Genomic DNA, 14,000 nt, shown 5'->3' with positions numbered 1-14,000 from the left:
AGAACCAGAGCGGGAGAGCGAGCCCGAGAGAGCGAGGGAGACGCTCCCTTTCCGGCGACCCTTCCCCGTGTCCCCACCCGCGGGGCGCGGCTCGCCCGGGGCCCCCCACGGCCGTGCCCTTCCCAAGGCCCCGGACGCGCCTATCCCGGCTTCCCCGGGACCCCAGGGTCCCGGCCGCCCAACCAGGGCATCCTCGACATGAACCCGAGTCCGGTCTCCGCTCGAGCCCACGGCCCCGCCGCGTGATGGGGGCTCCGGCGGCGGCTCCCACCACCCCCGCCGCCCGGGACGCGGCGCCCGGCGGGAAGACCGGGCGGGGCGGCCCCGCGGCCTGCGCGCGCGCAGCGCCCCCAGCGGCCGCGCCGAGAGCGGGCGGCGGCGGGGAAGGAGGCCCAGGCGCGCCCGGCCCTGCCCGGCCCCCTCCGCGTCTTCCCCGCCCCCTCCCCCCCGGGTCGCCCGCCCGCCCGCGGTGTCCGCGCCTCCGCGCCCGCCCGCCCCTGATTTCCCCGGCGCGGCGGCGGCGGCGGCGGCGGCGGCGGCGCCTCGTGCGCGCGGTTATTTATTTATTTCCGGGCCCCAGAGCGCTTATAATGGAGCCGCTGTCCGCGGAGCCTCCCGCCGCCGCCGCCGCCGCCGCCGCCGCCGCCGCCGCGGGTCTCCTCCTTCCCGGCCGATCTTTGTTGTGTGGGAGGGCAGCGGGGATGGACTTGAGCGCGCGGATCCGCTGCTAGAGCCGCCGCGCTCCGAGAGGGCGCCGCACGCGAGGAGGAGCCGCCGCCGCCCCGAGGCCCCGCCGCCGCCGCCGCCGCGCGGCCTCCGCCCGCCCGCGCCCCGCGCCCCCCGCACAGTCCCCGCGCCGCGGCAGATGTGTGTGGGGTCAGCCCACGACGGGGACTATGGTGAAATTCCCGGCGCTCACGCACTACTGGCCGCTGATCCGCTTCCTGGTGCCCCTGGGCATCACCAACATAGCCATCGACTTCGGGGAGCAGGTAAGCGAGCCCCAGCCCGCGCGCGCGCGCGCGCCCGCCCGGCCCCGGCCCCGGCCCCGGCCGCGGGGCGCTCGCCGCGGGGTGCGGGCGGGGGTGGGGAGGGAGGGGGCGAGGCAGTCACCTGCTCCCCGCTCCCTTTTATCCGGGCACGGTTCAGCCTGCTCCAGGGTGCCTCGCCACCCGGCACCGCGTCGCCCTCGGTGTCCCCCCCCCTCCGCCCCGCACCGCGCGGCTCGCGCTGGGAACATGCGGGGCGTGGGCTGGGGGGGGGGCGAGAGGGAGGGCAGGACGGGGGGTGCTGGGGGCCAGAACTTCACCTGGGAGCATTATGTAATTTGTGATTATGTAAAGCTCGGGTCCGTAACTGAACGCGTCCCCCGCCCCCCGCGCGCCGCAGCCCGGGTGCCGGGTCGGACTCTTCCCGGGGCCCGGGGTGCCCGGGCGGTGGGAAGAATCGCTCTGAGGAACGGCTTCGAGTTGGCGTCCCAGGGACTTCTGATTTTGTTGGGTTTTTCTTTTTACGTGTTTTCTTTTGCGAAGGTGAGAGAGGTCCGGAGTGGGCCGGGGGGCGTGGGCTACCGCTACTTTGGGGTCCCTCCCCCCTTCCTCACCCTCCGACCCGGGACCATTAAAGACGCTGCACCGAGGTGCTCGCCGTCGGTTTCCTTTCCTTTTTCTTTTCTTTTCTTTTCTTTCTTTTGCCCTCTGTTTTCTGCATGTGGCGTCATGGCAAATGGAACACCGCAGGATCTCCCGCAACCCTGCACTTTCTGCGGCGGCTCGCAGGGGCTCTGGCGGCTGTAATTACACTCGAGGGCCCCGGGGAGGGTGCCGGGTGCGGGCTGCAGATTGCCATCCGCCTCAAGTAGACCTGTTTTTGCAAATTAGCTTTATTTCTCTCCTCGGTACTGGGCTTCGGAGCACTTGAGATAAAGGCTATTCTGATCATTCCGAGTTTCGTTGTGTTTTTGTTTTTGTCAGTTTTAGACAAATGGACACATACAAGTCCAGCCACAAGTGGGCAGGTGTGCTACACACCTCGCTGTAGTGAACGATCTGTAGATGAGTGATTTACACATCTTCAGGTTGGAGAGGTGATGCGGGAGAATAAAGGTCCACTTCTGCTTCACAGGATCTGCAGCTAATGAGGACATGGGAAATTTAAACCTTGAGGCATCCCCTTAAGTTTAGTTTAAGTCTCTGACTTGTAGAGAACGGAAGGATATCAGACGGCCTACGGAATCTTGCTCTAGATGAGGTGTGTGGTTTCAAGCGTCCGTTTGGCTTCAGAAAATGTGGCCCTAAGTTTGAGAATGGAAGCTGGGCCTGGTCCAAAGCAAGTCCACTAAGCGGCACAGTAGGAAGTCAGGTAAAGAAGGGTTTTCCAGCCCGGAAACCTGGAAGTCAGTGGAGATCCTTCTCTATAGTATTCCCTGTGCATACTAGCTGCACTGTGTAGACCTCTTATCATTGTATAGCTCAATCGAGGAGGAAACCTAAATTTGATGGACTCAACAAAACTAGCAAGATCTATATCGTATTTTTTTTTCAGAATTTGGTAGTCATGATAGTACCTTAAGAAGTTGGAGTGCGGTATGTTCTATACTAAAAACAAATTACATGAAAGAGAAAGACTTTCTTTTTTAATATAAAACAAGCACCATAGTGAAAATTGAAACTATATTATTGCAGAAAACTAGATAAAGACCACATCGGTATATAAAACAATTTATGATGACTGTAGCATCTCTGGAATTATCCATTGTTACAGACCAAGAGTGTATTCATTGATTTTGTTAGTTGAGTATCAAGTTCATGCTTATAACTCTGATACATGCTGTGTCTGAGAGAAGAATGAGAGGTCTAGGCATGGTTAAATCCTTCGCCTGAGATTACCAGTGTAGCAAATAGCCAATGGCTGAGCTGAAGTTCAAGGCCACACCCACTGTCAAGGCCCTTCCCATTCTGCTGTGTGCCCTGGTAGTCAAAGCTTTCACAATGAGTTTTGCCCAGGATTCTTAGAAATTTGGGGATAAGTTCTAGTTTTTCAGAATCCCAACCTAGGTGTAAACTTAATTTTAGCTGTCATACTTGATCGTTACTTAAAGTCACAAGTGTAGGACAATCAGAGCACTCCCAGGAAAGAGACCTTGTAACCAGTAGGTTCCTTTAAGAGCTTAATAACTCAAATAATTCAAACAAAATCTTGTATCTTCATAAGGGTTGGTAAAGGGGGGGGGGACTAAAAAGCAACTGATACCCATTTACAATAAATCATTTAAAAGTCTTTATGTGTCATTACATCAATATAGACTGTTAATAAAGAAAGGAGGGACTAGAATATATTTTAAACCATGAAGTTGTAAGCCTGCAGATGTCCATTTGATCTCACTGTGTTCAAAGGACTGATATTTCTGTTTCAAACTAAATTTGGTACAAAGTCCCTAGCTTCCTTGAAAGTCAAGTTCACCAAACTGTATAAAATAAGAACTTTCTTGAAAGATACTTCATAGCACCTAAAATGTCAAAGACGGGCCCAGCACAAAAATGTCAAAAGACAAGGCGGTCCCGGTGGCTCATCCCTGTAAACCTAGCTACTCAAGAGGCTGAGATCTGAGGGTAGTTTGTGTGAGACTTTTATCTCCAATTAATCACCGAAAAAGCCAGAAGTGGTGCTGTAGTTCAAGTGGTAGAGTGTTACCCTTGAGCAAAAGGAGCTTAGGGACAGTGCCTAGGCCCAAGGTTCAAGGCCAGGACTGGGTGGAGGGGGGGGGGCGGGGGAGGCAAAGAGAACTTTGCTGTGAAGACTGCAGAAGAGAAAAGAAAGATAAATTGTGCTCAAGAAGAAATGCCTTCTGCTTATGGCAGGTAATCATTCTTTCAGACTCACCCTTCCCTCTCCCCTTCCCTTCCCCTCCCCTTCCCTTCCCCTCTCCTCCTTTCCCCTCCCCTCCCCTTTGTCCTTCCTTCCCTTTTTTTTTTTTTCTCTATCAATCTTAGGGCTTTAGCTTCCAGATTTAGGATTGCAGGTATGCCCTACAATGCTGGCTAGGTATTTCAAATGACTCTGAAGAAGTCTGATTTTGGTGGAGTCTGATATGATGGTCCAAAGTTTGAGGTGTATATCTGTTTAACGAGTTCTATATAGAGATTGTTAGAACTACTGGAGTAAGATAGGTAATAAGAATGCTCAAGTGTTTCCTCAGACTACTATCTTAGGAAAGCCCTTTCGAATTTAGGAAAGCCAGAATTAAGCTTCTAAGTAAAAGAGGATCTTGAAATATTAATGTCATAAACGGTGAGGAAAACAAGGACAAGCCCAGGACCAAAGTTAAAAAATGTTCTGTCTAACTGAGTAGAGAAACACACTCTCTCCCTACTCCTAACCAAACACACAGAAGTTTTCCTTTAGACAAGAGATATGAGGGTCAAAAGTGCAAGTATAGCATATGGCACTCATCCACATGGGAAGGGACTGTTCACCCAGGGCCAGGGAGCCAGCGCCAGGGAGCCAGGGCCAGGGAGCCAGGGCCTGGGCCTCTTTGGGCAGAGCTCGGTGTCCACCACATTGGGCACCCACCCAGGATGCCTGAAGACAGAAGTGAAGGCCAGGTGAAGGTCCTGTGTAACTGCAGGGGAGACTGTTTCCCCCCAACTTCAATAGCTACCTTTCCTCATTATAAAATGAATATATGCTCATTGTTTAAACTTTGGTAAGTAATGAAAAAATAAAAGAGGACACTATAAAGTACCTCTAATTTCACTCTGAAAACTCCTTCAACAATTTGAGTATCTCTTGCCCCCCTGGTAAAAATGTAATTGAGGAAATTACATGTGTGTGCACACATGTGTGTGTATTTATAGTGCTTCACAGAACATGGAAGTCTTGTTTCCAAATCACTTAAAAGTGCAAGTGTAGCCAGGGGTTGTGGCTCAGTGGTAGAGCATTTGCGTAGCATACTTAAGGCTGTGGGATCAGTTTCGATGGCAGTGTAATATTTGACCATATAAACATGCTGTTCTTCCCTTTGCTGTATATTATCCTATTGTTTAGACAGTGAGATTTCTTGTTTGTTTTTTGCTCTCTGAGGTCTGAGGGAACATCTTGGTGTAATAACTAGGTAACACGCTGCCCTTGCTGCCCTGGGCTTTATGCCTGGCATACTTCGGTGTCTATTTCAGTTTCTCATTCATACATAGAAAATGAGGTCACACCTTTCTTGCAGTCCATATTTAGTGAAGGACACCATGACCTTCTCGGCCCAGTTAATCTTCATCTCCCTGCCCTGTTTCCTAGCTTCTCTTTAGATTACTTAGTTACCAGCTTGTTTCAGGAGTCAGGGAAGTGTAATCCTGTGCCTGGTTGATTGGTTTACTCATTTGTTAACTTAGTGAGGTGGTGTGATACCCAGCTGAAAAGCTGCTTTCTGCCCTTCCTATGTGTGGACCTGCATCCAGGTCTTTAGAAGCCATTTTTGGCTTTAGAGTATTGTTGAGGATCCTGTAGCATCTGTTAGATATGACAAGCCTGGCTTTATGTTTGTGGTATGGTGTTGTCCATTGCTGTTCATTCTTTCTTGTTTGACTTGGAATGATGGGGGAGGCAGGTTGAGGTGGAACTGGACAGGTCCTGGATTGTAATCATTCCTTCAGTGTTTGGTAAACAAACTTTGTGAAATTCCTGGTATAACATACCACAGGGACATGGGGGTTATCTATATTAATAAATTAAGATAAATTAGGTAATTGTAGGTATGTGTGTATGCGAGAGAGAGAGAGAGAGAGAGAGAGAGAGAGAGAGAAAGAAGCAGACAAGCCGACAAGCTGTCAGAGAGACAGAAAGAGTACTCGGGCTTAAACTCGGGGCTTTCATGCTCTTGCTTGGCTTTTTTGATCAAAGTTGGTAGTCTGCTACTTTAGCCACAGCTATACTTCCAACTTTCTGATGGTTCATTAGAGATAAGAGTCTCATGATCTTTTCTGCCTCAGATCTCAGCCTCTTGAGTAGCTAGGATTATAGGCCTGAGCCACCAGCACCTGGCTTAAATCAGATCATTTTGGAGCACATATGATTTTAGTAGCTACAGTAGAGATGGACACAGAAAACCCTACTTTCTGCAATATTAGCTGGGTAGGAGTTACTCATGTGTGTGAATTTTCTTGATAAATGAAGCTTATGCCTTTAAACAAGAAACATTTGAGTTTTCTCCTTTGTTAAAATGCAAAAGCAAATCTTGTTTAATGTCTAACCTATATTGTATAGCCTTCTGCCTTATGAAATAAATGTTAAACATGCAAAATGTAGTGCAACATTTGTGGAGGCCTGGGCAATCCAAGCAGTCCCTTGGCAGCGGACATTCAAAATACCCATCAGTTGGAGGGCAACCAGTGGAAGCCCACTCTGGACTCTGGACATTATTCCTCCTGTGAGCTTCTTGACATGCGTAAGAGTGGGGAATGGTTTAAAAAATATTTTTAGCTTATTATTTTTCTGCTGACCAGTTAACAACTGTCAGGTTTTTTTTTTCCTCCTTTGCTTTGTAATGTGCCCACCTAATGATCAAAATGTAATAAAAATAGCCATCACACATTGATGTCTTGATTTTCAATTTTCTGCTTTGGATCTAGTCTCTACCCAGGAAACTAAAACTTCATTAGAATAATATGAAGAGTGAATAACTTTGAAGGCCTCTTTTGGGAAAAACGTGTACTACTTTGGGATACTTACTTTCTTCATTAATTTAGTTGTTGTTCTAGAGATATCCTAGAGTCACTGTGGGTGTGACCTTAGGACAAGACACAGCTCCTGTCCTCAAATTGCTTAGATCCTGCTTAAGGAAACACACATGAACTGGGTGTGATGGCGCATATCAATAATCTGAGCTACTTGGGAGGCTGCAGCAGGAGAATCAGAAGTTCAGGGCCAGCCTAAGCTTCATAGCAAGTTCAAGGCCAACTTGGTCAGTTTAGTAAGGCGCTGTCTCAACATAAAAACTTGAAAAAGGGGGCTGGGAAGTTGGCTCAGTGGTAGAGTGCTTGCCTCTCATGCATGAGGCCCTAGGTTCAATTCCTCAGCACCACATACGCAGAAAAAAGCCAGAAGTGGTGCTGTGGCTCGAGTGGTAGGGCACTAGCCTTGAGCTGAGGGACAGCGCCCAGGCCCAGAGTTCAGCCCCCACCACTGACAAAAACAAAAACAAAAAAAACTTGAAAAAGGGCTGGGGATATAGCTCAGCGGTATAATGTTTGCCTAGCATCCACAAGGCCCTGGGTTCAATCCCCAGCTCCACACAACAATAGCTCACATGAAACACCTTTGTACACAGAGCAGCACTGGGCAGAGAGTCTAATTGGACAGTGCAGTTATTATAACCCACACTGAGGCGCTTCAGTAATTGCCACTGAGCAGTCACTCAGGCGCTGGTGATGAGACAGCAAGATGTTTACCCATAGTTCTCGTCAAGATGTTGTGGTGCCCTGCCTTGCTGGAAATGCTGGTATCAAAGTGGAGCGCTGGAGTGCTCTGGTCTAGGAGATGAAGACAGTGACAATGTAGGTAAAGTAGCACCTTCACATCAAAAACCCAGGTTCTGTTTTTTGTTTACTTGTTTTTGCAATTTCCATTGCTTTGGGATTATGTTCCTAGTCTGTCAACCAGACAGTATTCATCCGATGACAATAGAGTAAAAGACAAAGACAACATTTGAGGATTATCTCAGTCAACTAGAAGGTTTACTGATTGCAAGTTCTTGTGGTCATTCTAAACCTGTTTTGAAGGTCTAACCTGGGAGGGCAGATAACTTGGTTATTAGTCAGAGTGGTGGAGAAATTTGTTTTCGCCGTAGATCAAGAGTTAACAGCCAGTTAACAGCCAGTACTTCTAGTCCCAGGTTGACCGGCTTCACTTCTAGGTGGGGCTGCACGTTTTGCTTGGCGATCTCACTGGTCCTCCCTGAGTTTTGAGATTTATTAATTGTTTGATTGGTTGCTTGTTGGTTTACAGAGTCTCCTAGGTAGTCCAGGCTGGCCTCAAACTCACAAACCTGCCTCAGCCTCTCCAGTGCTAGGATCACAGGCATGTGCTACCCTGTCCAATGCTGGTTTTTAGATTTTTTTTTTATTTAGTGGTATTGTCATAGGCGCTGAATTGATTGGGGGGCCTTCCAGTGGCTGTGATATCACGGCCCTGTGAGATTACTTTTCTCTACAAAGGTCAAAGGTCATTTTTTGGGGGGGGGTGCTTTTTTGGAAGAATGTGTAGTATTCTCACCAGCTTGGGCTGACATCACTATTTCCAGCCTTGGGGCCTGGAAGGGTACAATGCCTTATCTGAGAGCACAGCACTGGGCCCTGCCCCCAGCCTCCCTGCCCAGCCCATTAGCCCCCGCTCCTTAGTCTCACCCACCTGCACACAGGTCCGCTGTCAGTGAGGGTCTGTGGCTAAGGCTAAGGAGATCTAGAGTGGGCCTACCGGCATCAGAAGTTTCAGATGGGACGTGAGAAATGAGTTCAAAGCACCTCTGCACATTTAGCTGGAATGAAATGGGTGGAAACATTGTCTGTTGGTAGGTTAATGAGACTTGTTCTAGGAAGCAAGATGAAGCAAGAAGAAACAGGGTAGGGGCAGCTTTTGATTCCAGTCTTCTGAGACTGGGAGACATAGAGGAAGCTCAGTTCATCAGAGGCCCAAAGAGGAATGTCTTGGTCCAGAAGCTCTTGTGCATGGGAGCCTCATCAGGGAGTCTGGTCACTTGTGGTAATTCAACTAAAATTATCCAGTCTCTGTCAGCAAGCGCTTCAGGATCCCCATTGAATGTTTTTAAACCTGTAACATGAAGTCAGAGAAGAACTGGAATTCTTGACTGTCATGTTCGAATTTGCCATTTGGCTTGGGCGTGGCTGTTAGGTGTTTCCAAGGCTTGTTTTTTCGATGATAAGACATTGTGTGCTCTCAGGTTTTGCCCTGTCAGTGACCTAGACACATGTTGACCACTGGATTGGGCATTTTCATAGAGACCTGTAGTATCTGAAATGGCAGATTTAAAAAAAATCTGACTGCTGTTTTAAATAGTGTGGCAGGAAGTCCAGCATGCCACACATACATGCAGCCCTAAACTTGACATTCATAAGACAAATCGCACAGAGAGTAACAACTAAGCTTCCTTACTAAGAAGATGGGGACTTTCGTATCTTCATCATTCTACACAAGTCCTTGCCACAGTAACCAGAAGGACAGCTTGCAGCCAGCCTGATAAGGGAGTGAAGGAACTGACTCCTTAACTTCAGGCTCACACTGAGACATTTTAGGTTCCCTCATGACCTTCCAGAGGCCCTGTGGTTCTTTAGGATGGGGGAATGGTTCCACATAAAGCATCGAGTCAGTCACCTGGGAAGACACCTGTCCTAGAGCCTGACGTGCAACAGGGCACACCTCATTCCTGCTCCCACGCAGAGGCCTTGCTTGCACCATGCCAGGACTCACACCTATTGTGCCTCCAATGTGGGGCAGAGCCCTGGCACTGCAGGTAGCTTATCTTTCCTGCGGCGTTTTCCAGACTTTTCCAGACCAACCAGTGTGTCAGCTTCAGCAGTGAGTGTGCAGTTGCTTGTGTATCACTTCAGGGACAGCAGAGACTTGAGAGTGAGCACCAGCTGAACTACAGAAATGCTTGTTTCTCTGAATTCATAGTGACGCTGATACCTCCTTTCGGAGTGGTGGCTGAGAAAGAAATGCTCTTCAAAGTACAACTTTTTAAATTCTATTTGATTGTAAAGATGCTATACAGAGGGGTTATAGTTACATGAGTAAGGGAATGAGTACATTTCTTATCTCCAAAGTATAATTTATATAGAAGGAAATGTGCAGCTCTAAAGCATAGAGGTCTATGAGGGTTTTTGTTTCTGTCAGCGCTGAGGCTTGACCTCCAGGACTAGACACTGTCACTTAAGACTGGCACTCTATTACTTGAGCCACAGCTCCACTTCTTTGGTGGTTAATTACGGATAATTGTCTCAAGGACTTTCTTACTTGGGCTGCCTTCAAACTATGATCCTCAGGTCTCAGAACTCCTGCCCAGGTAAGATTACAGATGTGAGCCACTGCCACTCAGCTCGGTCTGTGGGTTTTGAGAAATGATAAATGTGTGTTTGGGCAGTGACCATCCATCCAGATAGGGAACATTTCCATCAGCACAGAAAGTTCCCTGCTACCCCTTCACTGACTTTTGAGACAGTCACTTCTCTGATCTCTGTCAGTCTTTCTGTTTGCACCAAATGGCACACATCTATGCAGCCCTCTGACAGCTGGGCTTGGCACCCTCCCTTGTGACTACAGTATGCAGTAACATAATTCCTGTTCCCAAGTGCAGCTGAGCACCACGTGTATTCATGACTTTGAGATGGATAAAGCATTTGACTTTCTGGGTAGGGTGATTTTTTTCCCTTCATTTGTGCTATGTGGTGTTTAAAATTCTTCCAGCAATATACATCTTAAATTATATGAACCGCTGATAGTTCACACATGGTTCAACAGTGATATGTGTTTTAAAAACTAAAATAAGCCAGGTGCCCGTGGCTCATACCTGTAATCCTAGCTACTCAGGAGGCTGAGATCTGAGGATCACTGTTCAAAGCCAGACCAGGCAGGAAAGTCCATGAGACTCTTCTCTCCAATTAACCACCAGAAACCTGGAAGTAATGCTGTGGCTCAAGCAGTAGAGCACTCACCTTGAGGTGAAGAGCTGTGGGACAGCGCCCAAGCCCAGAGTTCAAGCCCCAGGACCAACAAAAAATTAAAATAAATAAAATAAAATAAGATGTGTGTGTATGTATAATGAAATATTCAGGTATAAGAAGAAATTAGACTATAATGTGTGTCACAACATCAGTGAACCTTGATGACATTATCCTGTGTGAAATAGATGTAAAAAGATCTGATTCACTTATATGAGATCCCTAGAATGGTCATGTTGGGAAGGTAGAATGGAATGGTGGTTACAGGGGCCTGGGGGAGAGGGCATTCCCCTATAGAAAACTGCCCCAGTTTACCTCAGAGCCACCAAGTTCCCATGTATTTCTGTCCCTGGCCATTGGTTGTTCCTTCCCCAAGAGCCGTTTTATGGCCTGTGATGTCCACATTAGGCAAAACTGCACTTTAACGTTTTAACTTTCTAGTCACATGGTCTTGAACCCCTTCACACAATTTCTTTTATTGAAAGCACCTTTTTTTAAATGCTGAGCAGTCGATTAAGAACATCACTATATAACACTTTGAAACTGTTCCTGGACTGCCCTTCTACGCAGAAAGCATAGTTTGGACCAAGTACCTACTGCTCTAGGACATAAATGCTGGAGGCAGGGGATTACTTTGGTTTCAGCTGCCTAAGCTTAGGAAGATACAAGTTCCTGCAGGGCTCAAGGCAGAGAAAAGTACGTTCTTTCCATGAGTTCCAGAAGCTTTGCTTGCTTGTGAACACGTAGGTAGGTGAGGAGAAGCATAGCAGCCAGACCCTGTCCTAGGAACGGGGCAGCCACCGAGGGCTGTCTCCTCCTGCCTTAAAGAATGGAGGAATGGCTGGGCCTGCGAAGGCAGGTTTGTTTGACTGGTGCCTCATGCCCAGGCTCCCAGGAGAATGTTTGGTGTTGGCAGTGTTATAGCAACATGTACAGGTAGAGGTAGTGATATGAAAGGGAATAGAAAGTGTTCTCTCTTTTCTGTAATGCCGACCTTGGCTTCTTCCATTGTCCCTGGTCTTGCTGCTTAGAGTATACCCTGGCAGAAGGAGAAAGAGATGTGGGGAGAGGAGACAGGGAGCCTGCTAATGCACATGCACATTGCACTCGTGCAACTTGTTCTCTGCCTCCCCAGGAGCGGATGTGCAGGATGATGGGTGCTAGATAGGAAGACCACAGTCTCCTGGTTGTCAGGACCCCGGGATCCGATCTCTCTCCCTATACCCACTGGCTCTGTGGCGTTGACCTGTGTGGCCTTCAGCTTTCCTAGCTGTCAAATGGTGGGGATAAAGTGTTGATGGGATCTGCTATTCTTGGGATGCCTCCCAAACAACAAATGCCAGAGTCGTTTGAGTACATGTGGTACGTGCGAAAGGTAGTATTGCTAAGTCTTTGAGCCTCGTATGCCGCTGCTACGCTGTTTGTCTGTATGCATCCCGGGCTGATGTGTGCTTTGTATTCATTCAGCGGTTTGCAGTAAGGGGATTAGTGGTGGGTGGAATCACGAAGATGGCAGATGCTGGGAGCCATCGGCTTTTACAGCCTGTGTGTCAGCATGCTACTCTTTGCTTTTTCCACTCCGAGGAAGAGATGTGTATGGCTGAATTTTCTACTAGCAAGTTTTGGGGTTTGGAGTTTTTTTAAGCTGAGTCACTATGGTTTGAGTAACCTGTGCTTTATGAAATGATAGCTGAAATTTAATTTTCCTTTCATTGTCAGCTACCATTTGACTGAGGATGAGAGGCAAGGTGGCTATTCTCTGTACCATCAGCCATTTCTCTAACCTAAACATCCAGCTGGGACCTGTCTTTTCTCACTTTTGTTGACCATTGTGGTGGGTACACACCAAGGTGCTTGAGGCAACATCTGGTAACTACTTAATGAGCTAAAAGGTCTAACTCTCTTCCCAAGGTGCAGTGGCTGCTTGAGAGTTTTCACTATTAAAGAATGATGAACAGAGAGCACAGAGGGCAGGAGTGCATTCACAAACTTGTTTACACATCCAAGGTTTCTTGAATACACGCAATATCCCAGGTGCATTGCTAGCCACTAAAAACAGAAAGTCTCGTATAATAACACACACCTGTAATCCCAGCACTTGGGGGAAGGGGAGACAGGAGGATGGTTTGGGCCAGAGGCCTCAAAACATTTGCAGTTGTGGCCAGCCTGGGCAACATAATTAGGACTGCTCTCCAGAATATCCAGAGTTGTGAAAAGGACTACATCAGTCTTTGCCTTCGAGTGAATTCTAGTAGAGCAAATAAGCCAGCAGGCACCTGCTAAAGAGTGGAATTGGGGAGGGACCAGACCCTGCTCTGGAATCCTATTAGAATATACTGTAGCCCATTTAAGGGCAGAGGCATGTTCTGTCCAAGTGAGACCCCGAAAGAAGAGTGTGTCTCCATTGCCAAGAGAGGTCTAGCTGAGGAATGATAAATGCGTAGGGTATTTGGAGCAGCTGAGCGGCAGGAGCTAAGGGTGGCTGGGGATAAGGATATGGATTGGGAAGGGCCTGTCAGTTAGGACATGGAGTTTGGACTTGATCCTGAACAATGGAAAGTAGGAAAGGTTCTCAGTAGGGTGTAGTGTGCTAGCATTTGCATATTTGACACATAATTTTGGTTTCCCTGTGGCTAATGAATTAGAGGGAAGTGAGACTCTGAGGAAAGGAAATCAATTAGGAGACTATTACAGTGATAAACACCAGGCAGATGTCAGTGGTCCTGATTAGAGTTGGGACAGGGAAAGAGGGCTGGTGGAGAAGCCAATCTAGAACCAAATGGAATCTTCCACGGATTGGCTGAAGTGGAGGAGGATGAGGCACATGTTAGGGCTACCAAATTATAGTAGACAAAGGTGAAAGTAAAGACACTTGAAAGAATACAGATTATAAATGAGCAATAGGAGCTACAGTGAATATTTAGCATATGAAATTCTCTTCTCCCACCCTCTTCTCTTTCTTTTCCTCTCTCTCCTCTTTAACTTCAGTCCACTCTCAATATGAATTTTCCTAGAGCTCCTTTTTACCTGATTGTAAAAGCTATGACTATTCATTTATTTCTTTAAAACATAAAATGTATTATTTTAATATAGTCACTTCTCAGCCATTTGCCTGAATGAAATAATGATATAGAAAATTTAAAACTCTTCATGCATAATTGGTGTTGAAATACATTAGGACTATGGGGGAAGAAAATTTATCTATATCATCATGCTGTACTAAAGGTAGTATTACATGAAACCAGGCCCCCTGGTGACAGCAGAGAGATGCCTTTT

General features: G+C 47.8%; 1 protein-coding gene across 1 annotated transcript in view; it reads left to right on the top strand.

The window, feature by feature from the left end:
* Positions 1 to 578: 578 nt before the first annotated feature.
* The window catches only part of Ankh (ANKH inorganic pyrophosphate transport regulator), a 117,694-nt gene continuing 104,272 nt past the window's right edge, over positions 579 to 14,000 (top strand). Inside the window, exon 1 of the mRNA XM_070042206.1 lies at positions 579 to 992. Within this exon, the coding sequence (XP_069898307.1) occupies positions 897 to 992 (96 nt within the window). The 5' untranslated portion in view covers positions 579 to 896. The remainder of the gene's footprint in view (positions 993 to 14,000) is intronic.

This window comes from Dipodomys merriami, unplaced genomic scaffold (genome assembly GCF_024711535.1).
Source record: "Dipodomys merriami isolate MVZ:Mamm:240054 unplaced genomic scaffold, mDipMer1.0.p SCAF_32, whole genome shotgun sequence".
Taxonomy (NCBI): Eukaryota; Metazoa; Chordata; class Mammalia; order Rodentia; family Heteromyidae; genus Dipodomys; species Dipodomys merriami.
Note: the sequence above shows the minus strand (reverse complement) of the source record. Positions and strands in the feature narration are given on the sequence as shown.